Source organism: Eubalaena glacialis, chromosome 3, assembly GCF_028564815.1.
Source record: "Eubalaena glacialis isolate mEubGla1 chromosome 3, mEubGla1.1.hap2.+ XY, whole genome shotgun sequence".
In the NCBI taxonomy this organism is placed as follows: Eukaryota; Metazoa; Chordata; class Mammalia; order Artiodactyla; family Balaenidae; genus Eubalaena; species Eubalaena glacialis.
Window position 1 is genome coordinate 130,520,192 of NC_083718.1, and position 19,248 is coordinate 130,539,439.

Genomic DNA, 19,248 nt, shown 5'->3' on the forward strand with positions numbered 1-19,248 from the left:
ATTCAATCAGTCTGGCACAACACCTACTGAACACCCAACTGTGTGCACCACCTGTGTTCTTAATGCTCATTTCAGGTTGTTTTCAACAGTCTACTTGATAGGAACTATTCACTAATTCCTGGATCGTTTAAGTGTGTCAGTCTTGGGAACACACACAATAGAGAGAATCCTGCAATTGACCTTAGCATTAGTCCTGATCTCTAATGCTCCAAGCAGCTTTGCAAAGAAAGTAAACACTGAATAAACAGAAAAATAAGGTGATAAAGTCCATTGCTTTATTTAAAAAAAAAACACTAAATGAATGTATATTGTTTACATAAATAAGACTGAAAGTATGAATTATATTAGAGACTTTTTATTCAACAATCATTCTTTAACTTACTGAATTTTACACTAGATTTGACCATTCATAAGTAAATCAGTATACAGCCCTAAACAGCTCCTTGTCAAAACTGAGCTGTAGTCTCTTACTTTTATTTTCCTCTTGAATTCTATTTTCCCTGAACTCATGCAACTTCTATTAATGCCAACAAAATGAATAAACAGAGAATAGACTCCCACAGTGTTTGGCAGTTAAGTGCAATTTTAACAGTAAAATTTTTATCTTAACTTTAATAACTGGAATGTAATTTTTTTTTTAATGAGAGTTGCTTTGGGGCTATACTTGAATCCTAATTCTCACTTCCTGTTAACTTCTAGTCAAATGTTCCTGTCAAATGTTTGATACATGCAATTAAAATATTCAAGATTTTAAAGCAATCATTCCTAGGGGAGATATTTTCTCTTCTTTTGCCTCTTCTAAAGGAACTGTATGTGTCAAATTCACTGCCAATTGAGCATCACTTATGTATTCTAATATCCTAAGCTCAATTTATTTTTTAATTTTCCCTTACATTTTTTATCACCTGCCATGCCATACTGTAACTTAACGTATCCTAATGAGTTCACAGTGCTTGCTGGCGCATGAATGAAGTTCCTAATTAAAATGAAGTCACTATATGAATATATTTCTAATAGTAAATTCTGTCCTTCATCATTAAAAATGGTAGTTTTGGGTACAAAGTCTACTTTCTTTCTTGTAGCATAATGAACTCTTTTCTTAGCCTTTACCTTTTATCCAGAAAAGTATGCAGTTTTGTGATCCAATTAAACTTCTCATGACCTCATCCTTTCAAGAAGATATCTGACATGTTCACAAATGGAAACTTATTAAAATGTAACATTTGAACACTTGGCCAAAGCCAAAATATTCAGATAGGTAGATACATTTCTTAAATTAATTCATTGGCTGAAATGTAGGTAAAGGCCAAGAAAGTAGAAAGAAGGTAAAAAATTTGTTATGGATCATCTAGTTTCCAAAATTGATAATTTAGGTTTCAAATGGCTGGTTGTAACTTCTTGTGCAGTTCCTGATGGCTGCTGCTGATTTCCCCCCAAACAATAAAAACAGAAGAATCATCAATAAGATCTGTTCCCAAGATATATCTCCAAGAAATATCCAGAAACATATTTGTCCAGTATCTTCCAGATCAAATCTGCAAACTAACAATATGAAGCATATTCATTCTTTCATTCATACAATAAACAATTATTGAGATACAGTGGCAGGGTAAGAATAATTAAGGATGATAAAACTGGTACAATAATAATTATTATATCATAGGGTTATTGTGAGGTTTAAATGGGTTAGATCTTGTAAGACTTTTATAAATACTAGCTGCTATAATAACTATTTTTACTAAAGCACTGATATTATTTTAACTTTTTTATTGTTTTGCTTTGCATTTGAGAAGGTGGATAGGAAAGTGAAAGGGAAGATGGAGGCAGTATGGGATAGGAGGGAAGAATAGAGGAAGGATAAAAGGGGGAGAGATAGTGAGAGCGAGTGACGTACTAAGCTAGAGAGAAAGAGACAGAGACAGGGACAGAAAGAGTGTTTGAGATCAGGCTGCTTCAAGGTTTTTTACAAGATATTCCTGTAAAACTATTACTTAGGTAGTTTTACCTAGACAAGCAAGAAAAGAAATAGAGAGGTAGACAGTCTTGGGACAATGTGAATTCTCTGCTTTTTGGTTTGAGGTCTTTTTGTTGTTGTTTTCTGTTTCATTGCTAATTAACACAATGCACTTATCAAACATACCAAATAATCCTTTCACTCAATTTTATTTTTTTTAAGATGGAATTTACTCCCTCAATACTCTACTTAGCACCTTGATAGAGAATTTCACTCTCCTTTGGTAAGGTCAGTCTGTGATGTTTCTGGAGCTATTTATTTTATAATAGCTAATTTTCATAATTGGTTATAGTTCTGAAAAAGTAGGTTTTTGGAAGATATTTCATTTGGAGCATAAGTATGGTGGACTGCAGCTGGGCCCAGAGGAACTTTTCAGGGAGAAAATAAGCAGGAAGGTACATCTCAGAAAACCTCCTTCGTTTTTTTTCTTTTTCAATTCTTCTAAATATTGCAACTGCTTTCCCATGGAACAGAGCATCCTCTTGACTATTTTTATTTATTAAACCTAATCAATTTCAAAGTGAGATATTAGCATTATTGACCAAGGTATATCTACTCAATGCCAAAATGAGATTAAAAATGAGAAAAAATAGGGTTTTTCTGATTATGTTGAAAAGTCATAGCACTGAAAAATTATAACTTCTTTGGAATCTCTTCATAGACATATTACAGATTAAGCAGATTAAAAGTAGGCTTGACAATGAAATCAGAAAAACATAGTTCTAAAATTTCTAAAGATTTAAAAACATTGAAACAAAATAATTTAATTGGAAGCCTTTTAAAAGTTGCATGTGGAGACCCATCATGTAAGTGGTTTTCAAAGATCATGTAAGGGTCCGTGTATCACCAAGGTGTGGGAGTGGGAGTGTAAAATATATTCTTCCACTCCCACATGCAGGGACAGTTCTAGTACACAGGACATAGCAAACTTGTAGAGTGGCACGGGGTAGGTGAAAAGTTTTCAAAGATAATTCTTATCCATACTCCTTTCCCCTTCCTAGTTTGAGAACTAAGATCATGAAGATCATACATTGTGAAGTGAAGTACAGATGGGTGGAATCCCTGTACAACTGCACAAGTTGTGTAACCTGGCTCAAGCCAGGTTAATTTGATTAGCCTTATTTTCTTCAGGTATAAAATGGCAAGCGCAATACCTACTCCAGAAGGATGTGAACATAAATAATGACGATTAGTTTTTAGCTAACATTTTTGAGTGTTTACCATGTGCCAGTCACCGAGCTCAAAGCACCTTACATATATACATTTACAATTACATGAGCTAATGCATATTAAAATACCTAGTAGCATGCCTGGCATATGGTAAGTACTAAGTTGTTAATTTGTTTTCCTTTCAAGTGCTATCCAAATAGCTATTACAAATACATACAAATATAAACAAAGCTAAGTAGACAAAGAAGCTGCCTTTAGTGAGCACGTATACTAGTGGTTAGACAGACCTGTAAAATGAATAAAGACAACACCAGGTAGTAAGTGCTATTATATTGATAAACATAAACATCAGAGAGAGCAAAGAGGAGGAAATAACCACACAATGTACTCCAGTGTACCACTTCTGTCTTTCCTTCTTCTGCCTTCTCTATTTCCTCATTTTTTCCAGTCTCTCCTCTATTATCTCAACAAATGTTCAAAATTATGAGTGAATTCAACTTTATTGTGGAAGATGAGGGAACATTCAATTTCCATTCCTCTTCTTTCCCATAGCAAGCTTTTTTTTCAAAGCTGCTATAAATTGGCATAAGCAAGATAATGGTTTAGTTCTTTTTGTCTTTTTTAAGTTTAGTATTTATATTGCTCTGTACTATATTGTGGGTGAAAGCTATACCAGGAGATTGTGTATTTGAGGTGACATAAGTCTTTCTTTATGATGTAGAAAATCTCTTTTAATGAATGGAATTAGTATCTACCATGAATGCTATAAAGAAACTTGTCAACAAATGAAAACAACCAAAAAAGCTGCAAAAAAATAAAAACCCAGGCAAATCTATGTTTACACTAGTGATCTATGACTCTAGTATTAAATGCTTCTTTTTAGGCACCTTATACAGTTTTCCTTTTATCTACATGTTTAGAGGAAGCCTGATGTCAAGCAACATTACACAGTTGTCCTTCACAGAAGTATTTCTTACATCACATACAGCATGAATAAAGATGAGAAAGAACGATTCTAAGATTTAACACCTAAAATGTCCTAGATACTCGATTAAATGTGATCTCATACAATATTATGTTTAAACTTCCCAACTACTCTTAAAATTTTGGTGTGTAAGCCAATGAATAAGACAATTTATATTCTCAATACTCCATTCTTTTCTTTCCTTGTCATCCATCATTTTATTCTAGAGAAAAGAAAATCCTGAGAACTCTACCCTAGGCAGGATTGACTTTCTTTCCCTATGATGCTATCTGCCTTGATGGAAGCAGACAAAGCAGAGTACTCTGGTTCTGTTTGTTTGCTCCCTTGACTCTCTGTAGACCATACTAGTTGCCTGCTTTCTGTTTTCATATTCCTCATCACTTCACCCATATCACCACAGACAGAGTTCTCAGTGCAACTTAGGTATCTTTCTAGAAGTGTAGTTTTCAAACTTTAGCTGAAGTATCATTTTTAGCATGCAAAAGTATTACCTGGGGAGCTTGTTAAAAATTCAGGTCTCTGGAAATCATCCCCAGAGATTCTAATTCATTTGATATGGGGTAGAATCATGGAATCTAAAATTTTTGCAAGAACTGCTGGCTATTTTACTGCAGGAGGTCCTTAGCCCTTGGAGAAACATGATTCTAGGCTGTGGGTAATCCTCTCCTCAGCCACATTATTATCACTTCTGGCTAATGGGACATTTCTGTAGGTTCTTTGATGGCTTCAGCACCAGGCTACCAGTCTTCCTCTCCTCAATATGCCCTACCATTATTCTCAGGGAATTTGACATCAATTTTGATGAGCCTTCTAATACTCTAGTCTGAAAATTCTTCAAATCCCTCTTGATCACAATCTTTAAAAGTTATATTTCAGATTTTGGCACCATTTTGAATTGTTCTAGAATTTTACATTTTTATTTTTGAAAACATCCTCTTGATATTAAAACACTTTATCCTAACTTTCTCACTTCTTAACTTTGAATAAACTATTTGTTACTCCCACTTGGTAATAAAGTCTTCAGTCTTTCAAACTGCCCTTATTTACCCAATCAATCATGAAAATAGAAACCTCCAGTTATTCAATGTTTACTGTGCGTTAGGCCCTGTACTCAGCATTTGACATCATTTTTCAAATGTCCTGTAAGGTCATTATTATTAACCTCATTTTACAGATGAAAATGAGCCTCAAGGAGATTAAGTAATATACCCAAAGATACATTGCTTGTAAATAAAAGAAACTGGATTTAAAACCATGTTTGCAAAATCCTTATGCTGACTGACACAGCTTTCTTACTCAGCTTAGGTAAAATGGTCAAGACATTAAGTTTTCTTGCTACCAGTAGACTTTCCATGGAACTCATCCATTCTTGCCTATATATCTTTACTCAACTATGCCTTTTATCTGGAATGCTTTACAAAACCAATGAATAAATCAAGACAACAAACCTTCTTTTTTTGTATTTGAAAGCCATCTTGTTTTTTCTTCCACTTAGCACTTGTCATAGGCTGTCTTCTGTGAGTTATTTATATATGCCTTTCCCTTCAACCAGATTGTGAAACTCTGGGAGCAAGAATCAGCATGTAGTAGGAAGCTGGGGAGACCTTGCTAAAATTCACAGTTCCAGTGCTTACTGACCATATGACCTTGACAAGATCCAACGTCTCTGCTCCTTACTTTATTATCCACCAGAAGTAATATTATCTATCACACAGGGTCATGGTGAGGATTAAATAATGGTTTATATTTGATGTGTCTGGAATAACACCTTGAATATAGCTGGCACAATAAATCCAGCTACAGTAGGACCTGCAGAAACAGCTGCTTGTTGTTGATGTGGTAAGAGAAAAAAGTACATTTCAAGCTTAATCCTTAAAAGAATATGTCTGTTTAAATTAGCCTTGACATATTTGCATAATACTTCCCAAAGTTAAAAAATAACAACAAATACATGAGATTTTAACTTTATAAAGTTGAGGAAAATCTCCAATTTAATCACATTTCATTCAGCATATTTATCTGTCAATAAGAGCTAGAGGGTTTATGATTAAGTTCTACATTCATAGCTCTTTTCCAACAAAATTAATATGCATGTATAAATCTATTATACCAAAGTGCCAGTCACATCTCTACAGGACTTTCAAATGTTTTCCCATAAGTGAGCATATGATAATACTTGCAAAAGTCATCCCAGTGTATCTCACCATGAGTGTCAAAGCTGAGTTAATCATTTTGGGCTAAACAACAGGGAAAATTAACTACTTCCCAAACCATAAATTGAACACTTATGAAGGCCTTATTAACCCACTGACAAATTTTATATAAACTATATTATACATGGGTAACTTTATTTGCCAGTTATGTGAGCTTTGTATGTTTACTATATCTGAAATTTCTTTTGAAAAATGTCATTTGGTCATTGCTTTACACTTATTTTCCAAGTAAAATGGTTAGAGTTCTTTGTCATCAGTGCATTACATGAATAACACAGCTGTAAGTGAGCATGGCTAATTGGCCTTCGTGGCACTTTTCCTCAGTCAGGCAGCTAACTTAAATTGACTCTCCAAAATACATTGTTTCTCAATGCCAAGATTCAATTTCTCCAAAAGGTTGCTTGTGTATATAAGGGCTCTGTCCCTCTTTTCTGAACATTTTGTGTCTTACAAGGTTGTGACAATATGCCAGATTATTTTTATCTTGTTATCACGGAACAAAACCCACTGAAAGCCTGAAGCCAATATTACACGTTGGTATATGATTGTTCAGGGGCAGAATGATACACAGTTTCATTAACGGACAGCGTTTCAATGTCAAGAGACCGAAGAGTTTGTTAAAATTGGAGTTCTCTAGTAGTCCAAAAAGAAAAATGTGGCCAATATTCTACCACAATTTGGGAAGAGAAGTCTTACTGTTTGTTGCTGGCATGGCTCACAAGAATGATCTAATTCTAGAGAAGATTATTCAGATCAGCAACAGTTTGTATTCAAAGGCTAGCCTTTAGGTTCCTTTCTCTTTAAACTTTAGTGATGGGAACAGGCAAGGCATATTTTAAGGAGATAAGATATTTGCATTTTAGGAGCTATATGAACGGGCAGGAAGAGATAACCTTATATTCTAAGGTTAACATAGGAGGTTATATGGGTTGTGTTTTTAAACACAGATATAGCTAAAAACTAGATCAACAATGAAGACACTTATACAGAGAAATAATAACTCTTGACAACTTTACCCAAATATATGCCTTAGTTCTGTAAGTTCTTTTTCTTTGATCCGCAGGTCATCTTCTAATCTTTCTATTACAATAACATAAGATTCACTGACTTTCTTCTTCCATTCATCTAGTAAAGAAAAACAAAAGGGATTGATTCATAGCTCTGCTTTGCAAAATGTAGACACAGATCATAACATACAAGCGATTAAAACTCTGTTTTTTACTCTGAACTATACAATACTTAATTTAAATTACTGATTGTGAGTTTAAAATGCAGATGTTTATATTTAAAATGCAATCATATTGAATCGCAGTAATTAAGAACCCATTTGATATTGGATAATATATTTACATAGAAGAATATATTTGACTTATTTAATTTGATTTTATTGCATTATAATTATAGCAATCTCTAGTTGCTAGACAAGAGTTTTTAGGTTTTAAATACTAGATACTTAAGATATAATCCTAAAATCCCTATATTCAACAGTATTCCAAATTTTTTTCTATAACATTATACCTAGGAACTAGTAGAAACAGAAAATTATAAGAAATTTTCTGTTTTTTCCTAAAGATCTTTCAGAGAAAAATAATTTGAGTTCAGATAATCTTCTTAACACTTTCATATAATATGTTGTCTTATCCTCTTGTAAAAATTAGCAGATACTCCAGTGAAATGTTAACTATATAGAACAACTATTGAACTATATTACATTTAAAGATATAAGAATAATTACCAGTACAAGTTTGGGTTGGTCTGGATTTATAATTTCCCATTTGTTAGAAGATTCTTCTTTTCCCCAGTGCAGTTCCTCAGGTTACAAGATTCCAAGTTCAAGTGCAGTGGCAGTCCAGTTGAAAAATACTTTGATAGTCTGGCTAAAAATAAGCTGACCGCCAAATGGAATGTCATACAACAATGACAAAGAACAAAATAGTTTGTGCTTTCCAGGGTGAAATCATAAAGGGAATTAATCAGTCTGTTTAAAAGAGCTGTATCAAAGATAAATAGTAAATGCTTCCATAAGATTATTTGCCTTCATCAATTGATTATCTACCCGTATATACCTTGATGGGCATTTCTTTAATCTAGAAAATGATTCAGTTACATCTGAGGTTCACAAAGAGCCATTAAAACTACCTAGATCTTTCAGGATCATTTTCTCCTAAGCCAAAGTAATGGCAGTTGGAAAAGAGTGACTGGTGATAGAATTTGTCTCTATAGTATATATATAATGGAAACCCACATCTTATGGCATGCTACTAATAGAAATGAATGTAAATTTGGCCACATCTTATGGCATGCTACTAATAGAAATGAATGTAAATTTGGCCTAGAGTAGAGCTATAAAATTACTTTTGTAGGAAGAAATTCTCAACATAGACCATGATTAATTTACACCACTTGTTGATTATATTGACCATAAGAGTCATAGATAAGAATATGACACTGAGTTCTACAAATAGCAATTCATAAAATAACAAGAACAATAATATCACAAATAATAAGATGGAATGCTTACAGTGTGCCAGACACTAGTCTAAATGCTTTATATATATTTTGCATTTATACCTCATACAATCCTGCAAGGTATATATTATTCTCAGGTTATAGATGAGAAAAATCCATATTTGCTAGCAGGTGGAGGAATCTGGAATCAATTCTAAGTCTATATGATTCTAAAGTCCAAGTTAGATATTATTATTGATGTCTCCCATAATTCCTCTTTAATTCACCTTCCATTTACTTCATGGGGGCATTTCTCTTTGTACGTGCATATTTCTATTGATATACATGAACTCAGGGTAAGATGGAGAATAAATGGAAAACCCAGAAAGAAAAGTTATCTAATTTTTAACTACATATTTCTTTTGGATAATGTAATTATACCTAGAATATATACATTTCAATCTTGAAATTCATCTCCAGAGGCTATAGTTTCAATGTAATAGGTATGAATTTTATATTTATTATAGTTGAATGTTCAAACAACTGTTTCCTTTTGAAGCAAATGCTTAGACAAATTTATTATTCCCCACAACTTTTTCTCAGCAAAAGCAATTTAAGTTCCAGATGGATGGTCTTCATACTGATCAGATATAGTTGGAGAAGCAGGGATCTGGGGTTATGGACATCTCTGTCCGCCCCTGGATATAACTTTCCTTATCCCTCCTCCTCAGTATATGCTGCCATGGTCGTTGATGTCTGTTACACTGTGGTGGCCTTTGGTTACTTGATCCATGCACTCTGCATTTTCCTTGTTTGAAGGCCAGACATCTTCGGTTACACCAGCTTTCTCTCAGCACTTGTGTGACCCCCATCCCTTCAGGTCAGAAGGTCTTTGCTTTCCCCAGACATGCTGCCCTCAGGCGAATCAGCCTAGGCACCTGACTTCCTAAATGCTTGGTACTGGAGACCAAGCATTCAGTACAGTCCTAAAGACCAAACTGGATAGTCTTCTTTAAGAGGCTTGCAATCTCCCAGGGCTATACCTTGGGAAGTAATGCACAATCTTCCTTCTCTCAGATTTCCATGGTTTTCATACCTTGAATCCAGAGGGACAGGGATGGGAGCCAGGGCTCTTGACCTTCTTGAGGACATCTAAATCTGTCTATTTTTCCCGATTTTCTTTCTTATTTCTCTCTTCACTATTTCCAATCTTATACCTGTGTGTGTGTGTGTGTGTGCGTGTGTGTGCTTGTGTGTTGCCTCTACCGATGAAAGAAAAGCTAGTTCTTATATCATCTTACGTTGTCTTTCCAATTTCCTCTTTGGTACATAAATTTAATGCACTGATTTTTAGAACTTTTCCTTTTAATTTTTGAAAATATTTTTGTTCTCTCAGAAAGGCTGGCTCTTACAAACGAAAGCTTAGACTTTCAAAGCTACAATTTTTGCTGAGTTTGAAAATCCAATCAGCAACTCAATTGAATTTTTCTACACCCTGAGGCAATAAATTTTGCTAAAGAATGGTGAAAATGATAATCTCAATACCTAAAATATTAAATGTTATTGAATTTCCTACTTCCAAAGGAACACTATCTATTAGCCCTTTTATGACTGTGAGTCTAGGTCATGGATTGAGGGCAATGGAGATGCCTTCAGGGCAGTGAAGAAAAGGCTGGAATAAGTAAATGATCCAGGATAACAATCCTGCTTTTCTTTCCTAAAGAATCCTGGAGGGCATCCACATGGAAGCAGAAAATATTTTCTCCGCTTCTCTGTACATTTCTGTAAAAATTCTTTTTACCATGAGTTGATAACATGATCTAAATTGAATACTACTCTACCAGTTCTGAGATTTCCAGAAGTGCAGAATGTCATATATTATCAAAAACACAACCTAATTACAAAAATGGTCAGCTACTTGTAGCTTACTTCGAGGAGCACTATTTTAAAATGGCTTAAAGTGAGATGCATACTCACTGGAAGGTTTTTGAGCCTTTGAATTCCACGTAAGAGAAAAGAGGAGAGAAAACTGAAATAAAGAGAAAAATAAGATTGTTTCACATTCTCAATGGGTTCTATCCTATGGTAATCAGTGAGGCAATAGATGATTTGGCTGTGCATATATAGTGTCATATTGTAAAGCTGAATCATAAAAGTGGAAGCAACCAAGATGCCTTTTCACAGGTGAATAGATAAACGAATGTGCATGTACATTCATACAGTGGAAATTTATTCAGCAATAAAAGAAAGGAGGTACCAAGCCAAGAAAAATCATGGAAGAACCTTAAACGAATATTGCTAATTGAAAGAGCCAGTCAGATAAGGCTGTATACTATATGATTCTAACTACACAACATTTTGGGAAAGGCAAAACTTTGGAGACAGTGAAAAGATGAGTGGTTGCCAGGGGAGCAGGGAGAACAGGAGGGAGGAATAGGTGGAGCACAGGAAATCTTCAGGGTCATGAAATTCTCCTGTATGATATTCTAAGGGTGGATATATGCCATTATACATTTGGAAGAAACCACAGAACTGTAAAACACGAATATAAACTATGGACTTTAGCTAATAATAATGTATCAATATTGGCTCATTGATGGTAACAAATGTACCAAACCAACTTAAGATGTTAATAATAGGGGAAACTGTGGGGGGCTGGGAGGGGGGAAGGGAAGGAATATGGAAACTCTGTACTTTCTGCTCCATTTTTCTGTAAATCTAAAACTGTTTTAACAAAAAGGTTTATTAATTTTTTTTAATTAAGGAAAATATAAAACAATAAATAAATAAGACCAAAAAAACAGTAATTCTTTAACAAGACCATTTGAGTTTTTCCAGGAATGTTTGCTTATAACTTATGAGGAAAAGCCTTCTCTAAGGAATACATAACTAATAGCATTCCTTTTTCTTTTACACTTGCTTGTGTTTTTTTTTTTTTTTTTTTTTCAGTCAGAATGTCAGGGTAGATTTAGTAAATACCTTATTTCTTCAGCTATGCCTTTTTGACCAACATTTGTGTTCTACTGAATTGCCTAAATCTAATGTTAATGCCTTCATCTTTTCAACTGATTTATCAGAACACTTCAGCACATACATAGATATGTTCTAATACTCCTTCAATAAGCCTATGTACATTCTTCTTGAATTTCTTATTTTTGGTTATATGATTTATTTATCCCAATCTACACTTGTGCATCTGCTATTTATATTTTATACTAGTCTCTTCATAAATATTTAAAAGGATGCGTTTAAGATGAAAAATACAAATTTGACCTTGACACTTCTCCTACCTTTATGATTCTAACAGAGAAATTATAAAGAACATGTATTCCATGAAATCAAACTGATACACTTAGAACAATTATTATCAAATTTAGGATGGTGAATTCATTTACACCTAAAAGCTAGATCATTCTTCCACTGTATATGAGTTCTTGTTAAGATGTGCCCAAGCTTTAGGAAAGTTTAAATTTTTGATGTGTTGCATCTGGTTGACAAGCAATTAAAAGAATCATTGCTTTAAACACAGTAAACCAGGATCCCCACTCTTACCAGTAATTAGAATTACTAATTGGTATATATTTACGTTTTTTCCTTCTTTTAGTAAACATTAAATTACTCATATTGAAACAAAGTTATCTAAAAGAAAAATTGAGCACTAAGATGTCTATACCTATTCAATTCAATTACTAATTGGTATATATTTAGGTTTTTTCCTTCTTTTAGTAAACATTAAATTACTCATATTGAAACAAAGTTATCTAAAAGAAAAACTGAGCACTAAGATGTCTATACCTATTCAATTAAAATCATTCTTCAATTTCTTTCTAAACAATATATTTTTGCATTAGACAAGCATAATTTGTAAGATTCTTATTTGTCAAACGAATTTCCTTTCTTTTCCACTAGAGTATCTAAATTTATGGTATGTTGGATGGAACTGTAAATCACCATTATGAATCTGAACATTGTTGAGGTAATATTCAGATTAATCCTCAAAAATGAATAGGACTTGTTATATAATATTGAAAGTAACTATTATATAATAATGAAAGTAAATGTGAAAAAATCAATATCATAGTAATTTAAACAGGTGTTCTCAATATCTCTAACTGTAAGAGTATATTAAAGAAAGAAAAAATATTACTCTTTTTGTTTCCAACATACTACAACTGAAAATGAAAAGATTTTAATCTTTCTTGTGCCTTCCTTTGTTGCTGGGTGAACATGAAGTAAAGTTTATTAAAGACTCTAAATTAATCAGTAATATCTCTGTCATTGGCTAAAACTTTCTTTCCCAAATTGATAGGATTTCTTTCAATTGTCAGCTTAGCTCTTTATTCGTTGATTGATTCATTATTCATTCAATAAGCATGCACTGTACCAAGCACTCCAAAGAGCTCACGGGGCCAGGGATAGACATGTAAATAGGCAATTGTAATAAAGCATCTGTATTATGATAGAGACACACATGACTCGTAATGAGAAGATACATTTAATAAAGCCTACCTTTCAATTGGAAAATATTTCTTTGAGGCATTGAAACCATCAGAACAATCTAAACTTCATGACTCAGGCCACTTCCATTCCTTCTTCATCCTTCTTTTCCCCCTCCTAAGAGTCAGCTGGCCTGCTAAGGAAATAACATTGTATTGTAATTATAGTTCGATTAATAACTAATTATTGTCTTTGGGCAAATACCTTATTTCCATGTCTTGAGGTTTGTCATTTAAAAACAAAGGAAAAAAAGGTGGAGAAGGGAAAAAAATTAGTTCTACTTAATTTTTTCTTTTTACTTATCAATTAGCCACTTGTGGCTGTTCCTCAAAGTGAAAACTAATTTGATGTAGGTAGGACAAATTACTTAAAGTTTCAAAAATGGATCTATATAACATGTGGTTGTTAGAGGGCTTGCTGAGTGATTCTATATGAACAGTTCTTTGCTTAGTCCCTCCAAGCAAAAACGATCTCAGTAAGTAGTCTGTGTAAGCATAGTTATCATTATTTTTGTTACATCTCCTCCTATGTCTTCTTAGTGGAAGAATAGTGATAATGGTTATCATGCTATATACCTTCATGCCCCCCTTCTTCCCATTTGATATCATGTCAATGTCAGAAATGGCGTCAGCCTTTGGCATGTACTCAAAAGTTCTTGATTTCCCTTCAGTTTACATTGTCCAGCTCAGTATACCACCAATCAGAAGTGACAATGACTGAATAGTAAAATGTATTCTATCCATGTTATACTATAATTGTGGAACTGAGTTGGCTCCCTTCACAGCTGAAATTTTATAACATATAATCTTGAATGTGCTGAATATAAATTAAAAGGAGTGCTATGGTTAAATTAGTGTAAAGTTGTTGGGGGTACAAAAAAGTCAATTTTTACCCACAGCTTCATTAACAGATCAATACTTTTGGTTGGGTGAAAGTATTTGGTTGGGACAGTTTATAGGTCCACACGATATCTGATTTCTTCTTGCAGGGGCTATTGTCTCTGAAGCCAGTTATTAGGGGACTTGTTATAGCAAGTAATGTTTCAGAATATCCTTAATACCAGGCAGACTTTTGATAATAAACCCAAGTGCTTCCAATTTTATATAGTCAATATATGCCCTAATATATTTACATCTAATTTTATTGGCATCCAAATAATATATCCTTCCCGTTCAGAATTCAAGTTTAATAATCTAAGTACATATAAAAAATTTATGTTTTCAATTAGAATTTGTGAACAAGTTACATATGTTTTCTTCACAATTTTACCCCCTTCTTTAACATGGATTATCAAGAGTAGACTATAATTGTTGTGAACTTCAAGACAATTTGTTTTAATGTAAAGCCATATTTAGAAGTTAACACTGCATTTGAAGTGTGTATTGTACTTTCCCAGTTTGGTAACCTGGAGAGTGATTGCCTTTACTATTCCTGCCCGTGTCTCCCATGAAAAGTAGTATTCCTACTTCAGGACTCAGTTTAGGTGTCAGCACCTTGGAGGGGTGTTTACAACTTCATAAACTATTTATGCCACCTTCTTCTTGATGTATCTAGACTCTGCTTTGTCTCTGGAACCCATAATTGTGGCCACTTGAGCTTCATACTAATGTGGGGAAGGAAGATGTGAATTAGTAGATTTATCTCAGTCTAAAAACTTTTAAAAATTATCAACCATACTAGTGATGCTTTCTCTGAATTACAGAGTGGTAGAAACTGTTAGAAGCACCTCCATCCTGCCCGAGGATCCCCACTCTTACCATAAAACAAACCTTACTTTTTAAGATCACAATCTCCCCTGAGATCTAAAGCAAATAATGCAACTTGGGTGTCTCACACGGCTAGGTATGTTAAGCCATGGTGGAATATACTAGGCTTAAATTCCAAGTCTTAATTCTAATTGTTTAAGTTGGCTTACTATGTAATAACATTTCCTAATTGTTGCCCAGAGTTTTCCGAGTTGAGGTCTAGGTCTGATTACACAAACAGTTAACTTAAAATTGTCCCCATATTTTCCTTCTTCATATATGCAGCCATGGAAAAAATGATGGAGGCTTTGGTGAAGGGCTATGAAGGATTTGGAACTTGTGAGGGCTTAGGTATATCAGAGTGAGAGATGAATGTCTGTCATCAATTGGGGTTTAACAAATCAATTCTATGGTCATCTTTCTGAAACTTTCACTTCTCATAATGCTGAAAGGCATCCATTTCATTTAGCTACATAATGGTTAACTTATTAACTAATCACAATAGTTATCTATGGATCCTCTAAACACCACATTTCCTCTCTTTGAACTATTCCATAATTCTCATTTTTTCTATTGAATCTGGACATGTACTAATTCACAAAATCATCTTAAGATGATCTATCAGGGCAGCATCCTTTGACGTTATTAAGGATGGTTGTTATACCTGTTCCTTTTTGATGGTCAAACACATTTATATTTGGCAAGTATGCACTACAATTATATATGTGTGTGCATACAGATTATATATACATAAATATGCATACATTATATACATATACAGTGTGTGTATATATATATATATATATATATATATATATTTATACTTTTTACAAGAGCAACAATAAAACAAACTGACATTGTAAAGTCCTACTCTGAGTTAAGCCTATATGAGGGCAACACTTACTTCTATTAAAGCACCCATTACGGAAGATAGAATTAATGCATTCATCTCTCCTGTTAGGCTGTGAGCGACTTAAGAGCAGAAATTATGTCTTACTCATTTTTGCATTACCAACAGCCTAGCACAGTGCCTGATGGATATAGATATAAATTTAATTGTTTTGGATTGAATTGAATTGAACTAAACTGAATCAAACTGAATTAGATTGAACCAGTTGAACTGAGTAGAATCAATCCCTTCAGTAAGGGAAATATTACTGAATATTTCCCTTCTCAGTTCTGGAACAGAGGTAAAGTGAATACAGATGAAGCCATCATCAATTCTGTAGACAAAATACTGCAGCATTTTGAAATTCCATGCAAAGATAAATAATTTTTAATCTCTTTATTTTCCTCATCTTCCCTTTAAAAATTTATCTATTATCTTAAGAGGTTTTTGCATTACTTGGAGTTACTAGCATTAATCATTTATACAAGATATATGATGCTCCAGCAATAGTTTACAAATCAGACTTCAGGGAGATTTTTTAAACACTACAATTACCAGGACCTATTCATGATCAACTAAATCAGAATCCATTGGGGTTAGGCCCTTGAATTAGAAAAAATCAAAACTCCAAAAGTGATTTGGACACAGCTTGCCCATAAAATAAGTATACAGCAGGGTCCTTGCCTATATATATGCCTGCTGAATATAAGCTAATTTTACATGCCTGCTGAATATAACCTAATTTTATATTCAAAAGTATCACTTACCCTACAAAGTAGCTTTTGATGAGTGTCAGTGAATGATGCAAAAAAACCAAAACCAAACCAAAACAAAACAAAACCGCATGCTATATAATTTAAGAAGAGGAAAGGACTGGCTAAAGAAAGTTTTTTGAACATAGCATTACTTAAATAGGTCTTACTTCTTGTGGGGTTTTAAAAATCTTGGAACAGAAATAACTAAGCTTGAGCATATGATAAATTGAGAGCTTGGACACAATTTAAATCATTATATCATTAGAGAGTTCAGAGAAATTATTAAGATGATGTTCATTAAAATCCCTATTATTGCTCTATACAGTAAAACAAACTAAACAAAACTGATGGGATCAAAGTAATTTAAACTTAATTTTGATTTTTTTGAGACTAAACAATTGATGAGATTAAGTTGGGCAAAGTCATAAATATCACATAACAGTACATAAAGTGGTAGCAATGGTGGAAAATAGGAACAGGAATGATAATAAGAGTTTCAAAAGGAAAAAAAAGTCAAACCAGGAGGGCTTAGAAAAATAAGAAAACCTTAATTATCAGAGGAGAGAAGCACCTGGGGAGTAGCATAAGCCAGTGTCTATCAGTGAGAGGACTATGCAAACTGTATATGAATTCCTGGTACATTACGGCAAGAAACATTGAGGAAACTGAGTGGTATAAAGAGAGACATCATTTCATAGAGAGGATAATAAAAATTTTGCTTGTTGTAAGTCTCTTGAGATTACATTTGAAATGTAGTGTTCAATGCTGGACACCTACCTCATTATCATGAAAGAAAGAACAATCAAAGAAAGAAAACTTTTCTTGGAAATGCAGAAATGGGTTATGAAATATATTGGTTCTGGCTAAAGACAGTAATTGTACATATTCTCTAAATGCTCCTTTAACAATTCTATTAAATTTTCCTAGATATCATAATTGAATGGGCTGCACATTTTTACCCATTTAGAAGGTGTTTTGTTTTAAATTTAAGTTTGCAAAAGGCTTTCTAGTAAGTTCTATCAAACCATTACAAACTTACATTGCCCAGTGGCCTTTGGTGTTCATATATCTTAACTTATGGCTTAATGCAGATCACAGGGAGTTAATGGTAAGCTAGGAACCAATCTAAAACACTGTCCAATTTTTATACTTTGCTCTACGTTGAGCTTTCTGCTTAACTAGAAGATTTTATTCTATTTTGACTCACTGGAAAACTTTGAAGATGGTTTCATTGCTTTTGCTAATATCTGATTATGGGCTATAAAATATGTATTTATGTAAGTATTTTGGTTATTACTGATGTTATTTTTCTACTGTGTAGCTTTCTACTATGTATCTTACTACAGAAACACATTCTTTCTGCTCCTTAAATCAGATTGATATAATAACTTTATATGTGGTATCATTTATATATTAATAAAAGTCACCTGCATACTGAATTTTTAGTTCAGCACAGATGATGATAAAATCTTACAAAGACAAAAGGTAGCTCTTCATGCCTAAACAAAAACGTTCCCCAGAAATATGTGTTTAAAGAGAATATAAATACAGGATTAAACACTAAAGTGTTGAGATCAATCAGCTTTTTTTTTTTTCAGGTTCAAAGTAAATAAGCCTCTGTGAAATATTATATTATGTTAACCTGCTTGTGAACTTTCTTTTTCCCAGCTTTTTCTTGGTTCAGTTCTACACAGTTCAGCATGTACTACTTATGGTTAAGCAAACTTATCACATGAATCACCACTTTCCCTTAATTTATAGTTTTACTAGGAAGTGATCTGTGGGGATACACTGGATTTTTCTTTTTACTTCCCTATTTCTTACTGTTCAACAGAGTCTAGTGTCAACTTGGTCACTTGGTAGTCAAATACTAGAACGATTACCCTCACCCATCACACACACTACTACTAGTACTAGTACTACTATTACTACGACTACTACCACCACTGCTACAACTACATCACTTCCTCCCTTCTTCTCTGAAAAAGATTATCAATCTTATTTTTGGTCAGCGCTTTAATTTCTAATAAGGTACCTAGGCATTTTTATAAAAGACCCTAAGTTAACCTAGAGTGTAGACATTTCCCCAAGCCACTCATTCTCACACATTACACTTCAGACTGGGCCTCTTTTAGACCCTCCTATGACCAGGCACTCTCTCCTCCCAATCTTCACAAACACTGTTCTCACTGCTAATATACATTCCCTTGCTCATTCTCCCTCCTCCTACCCGCCACAAAAACAATCAAAGAAATAGAAACAGGCCAATCTTATTCTCCTCTTAGGTCTCAGTATAAATGTCACTTCCCCTGAGAGGCCTTTCCTGATCATGTAGTTTTGTTAGTCCCTTATCCTGGAAGCTCCCATAACATCCTGTAGTTTGCTTACTGTAGCTCTAATCACAAGTTACTACAATGGCTTTTTGTCCCCTGTCTTATCATTTGCTAGACTGGAAAACCCTGAGAGCAAGGAAAAATAGCCCTAGTGTGTAGCAAAGGCCCTGACACATAGTTAACATTCAATATACGTTTG

The 19,248-nt window shown here is 33.7% G+C and overlaps 1 protein-coding gene across 1 annotated transcript in view; it reads right to left on the bottom strand.

Annotated features, from left to right (window-relative positions):
* Nucleotides 1-8,157, bottom strand: part of TNNI3K (TNNI3 interacting kinase) — a 286,650-nt gene extending 278,493 nt beyond the window's left edge. The window contains exons 1-2 of the mRNA XM_061186445.1: nt 8,118-8,157; nt 7,399-7,507 (exon numbers count right to left, since the gene is read on the bottom strand). Of these exons, the coding sequence (XP_061042428.1) occupies nt 7,399-7,507; nt 8,118-8,157 (149 nt within the window). The remainder of the gene's footprint in view (nt 1-7,398; nt 7,508-8,117) is intronic.
* Between the last annotated feature and the right edge of the window lie 11,091 nt (nt 8,158-19,248).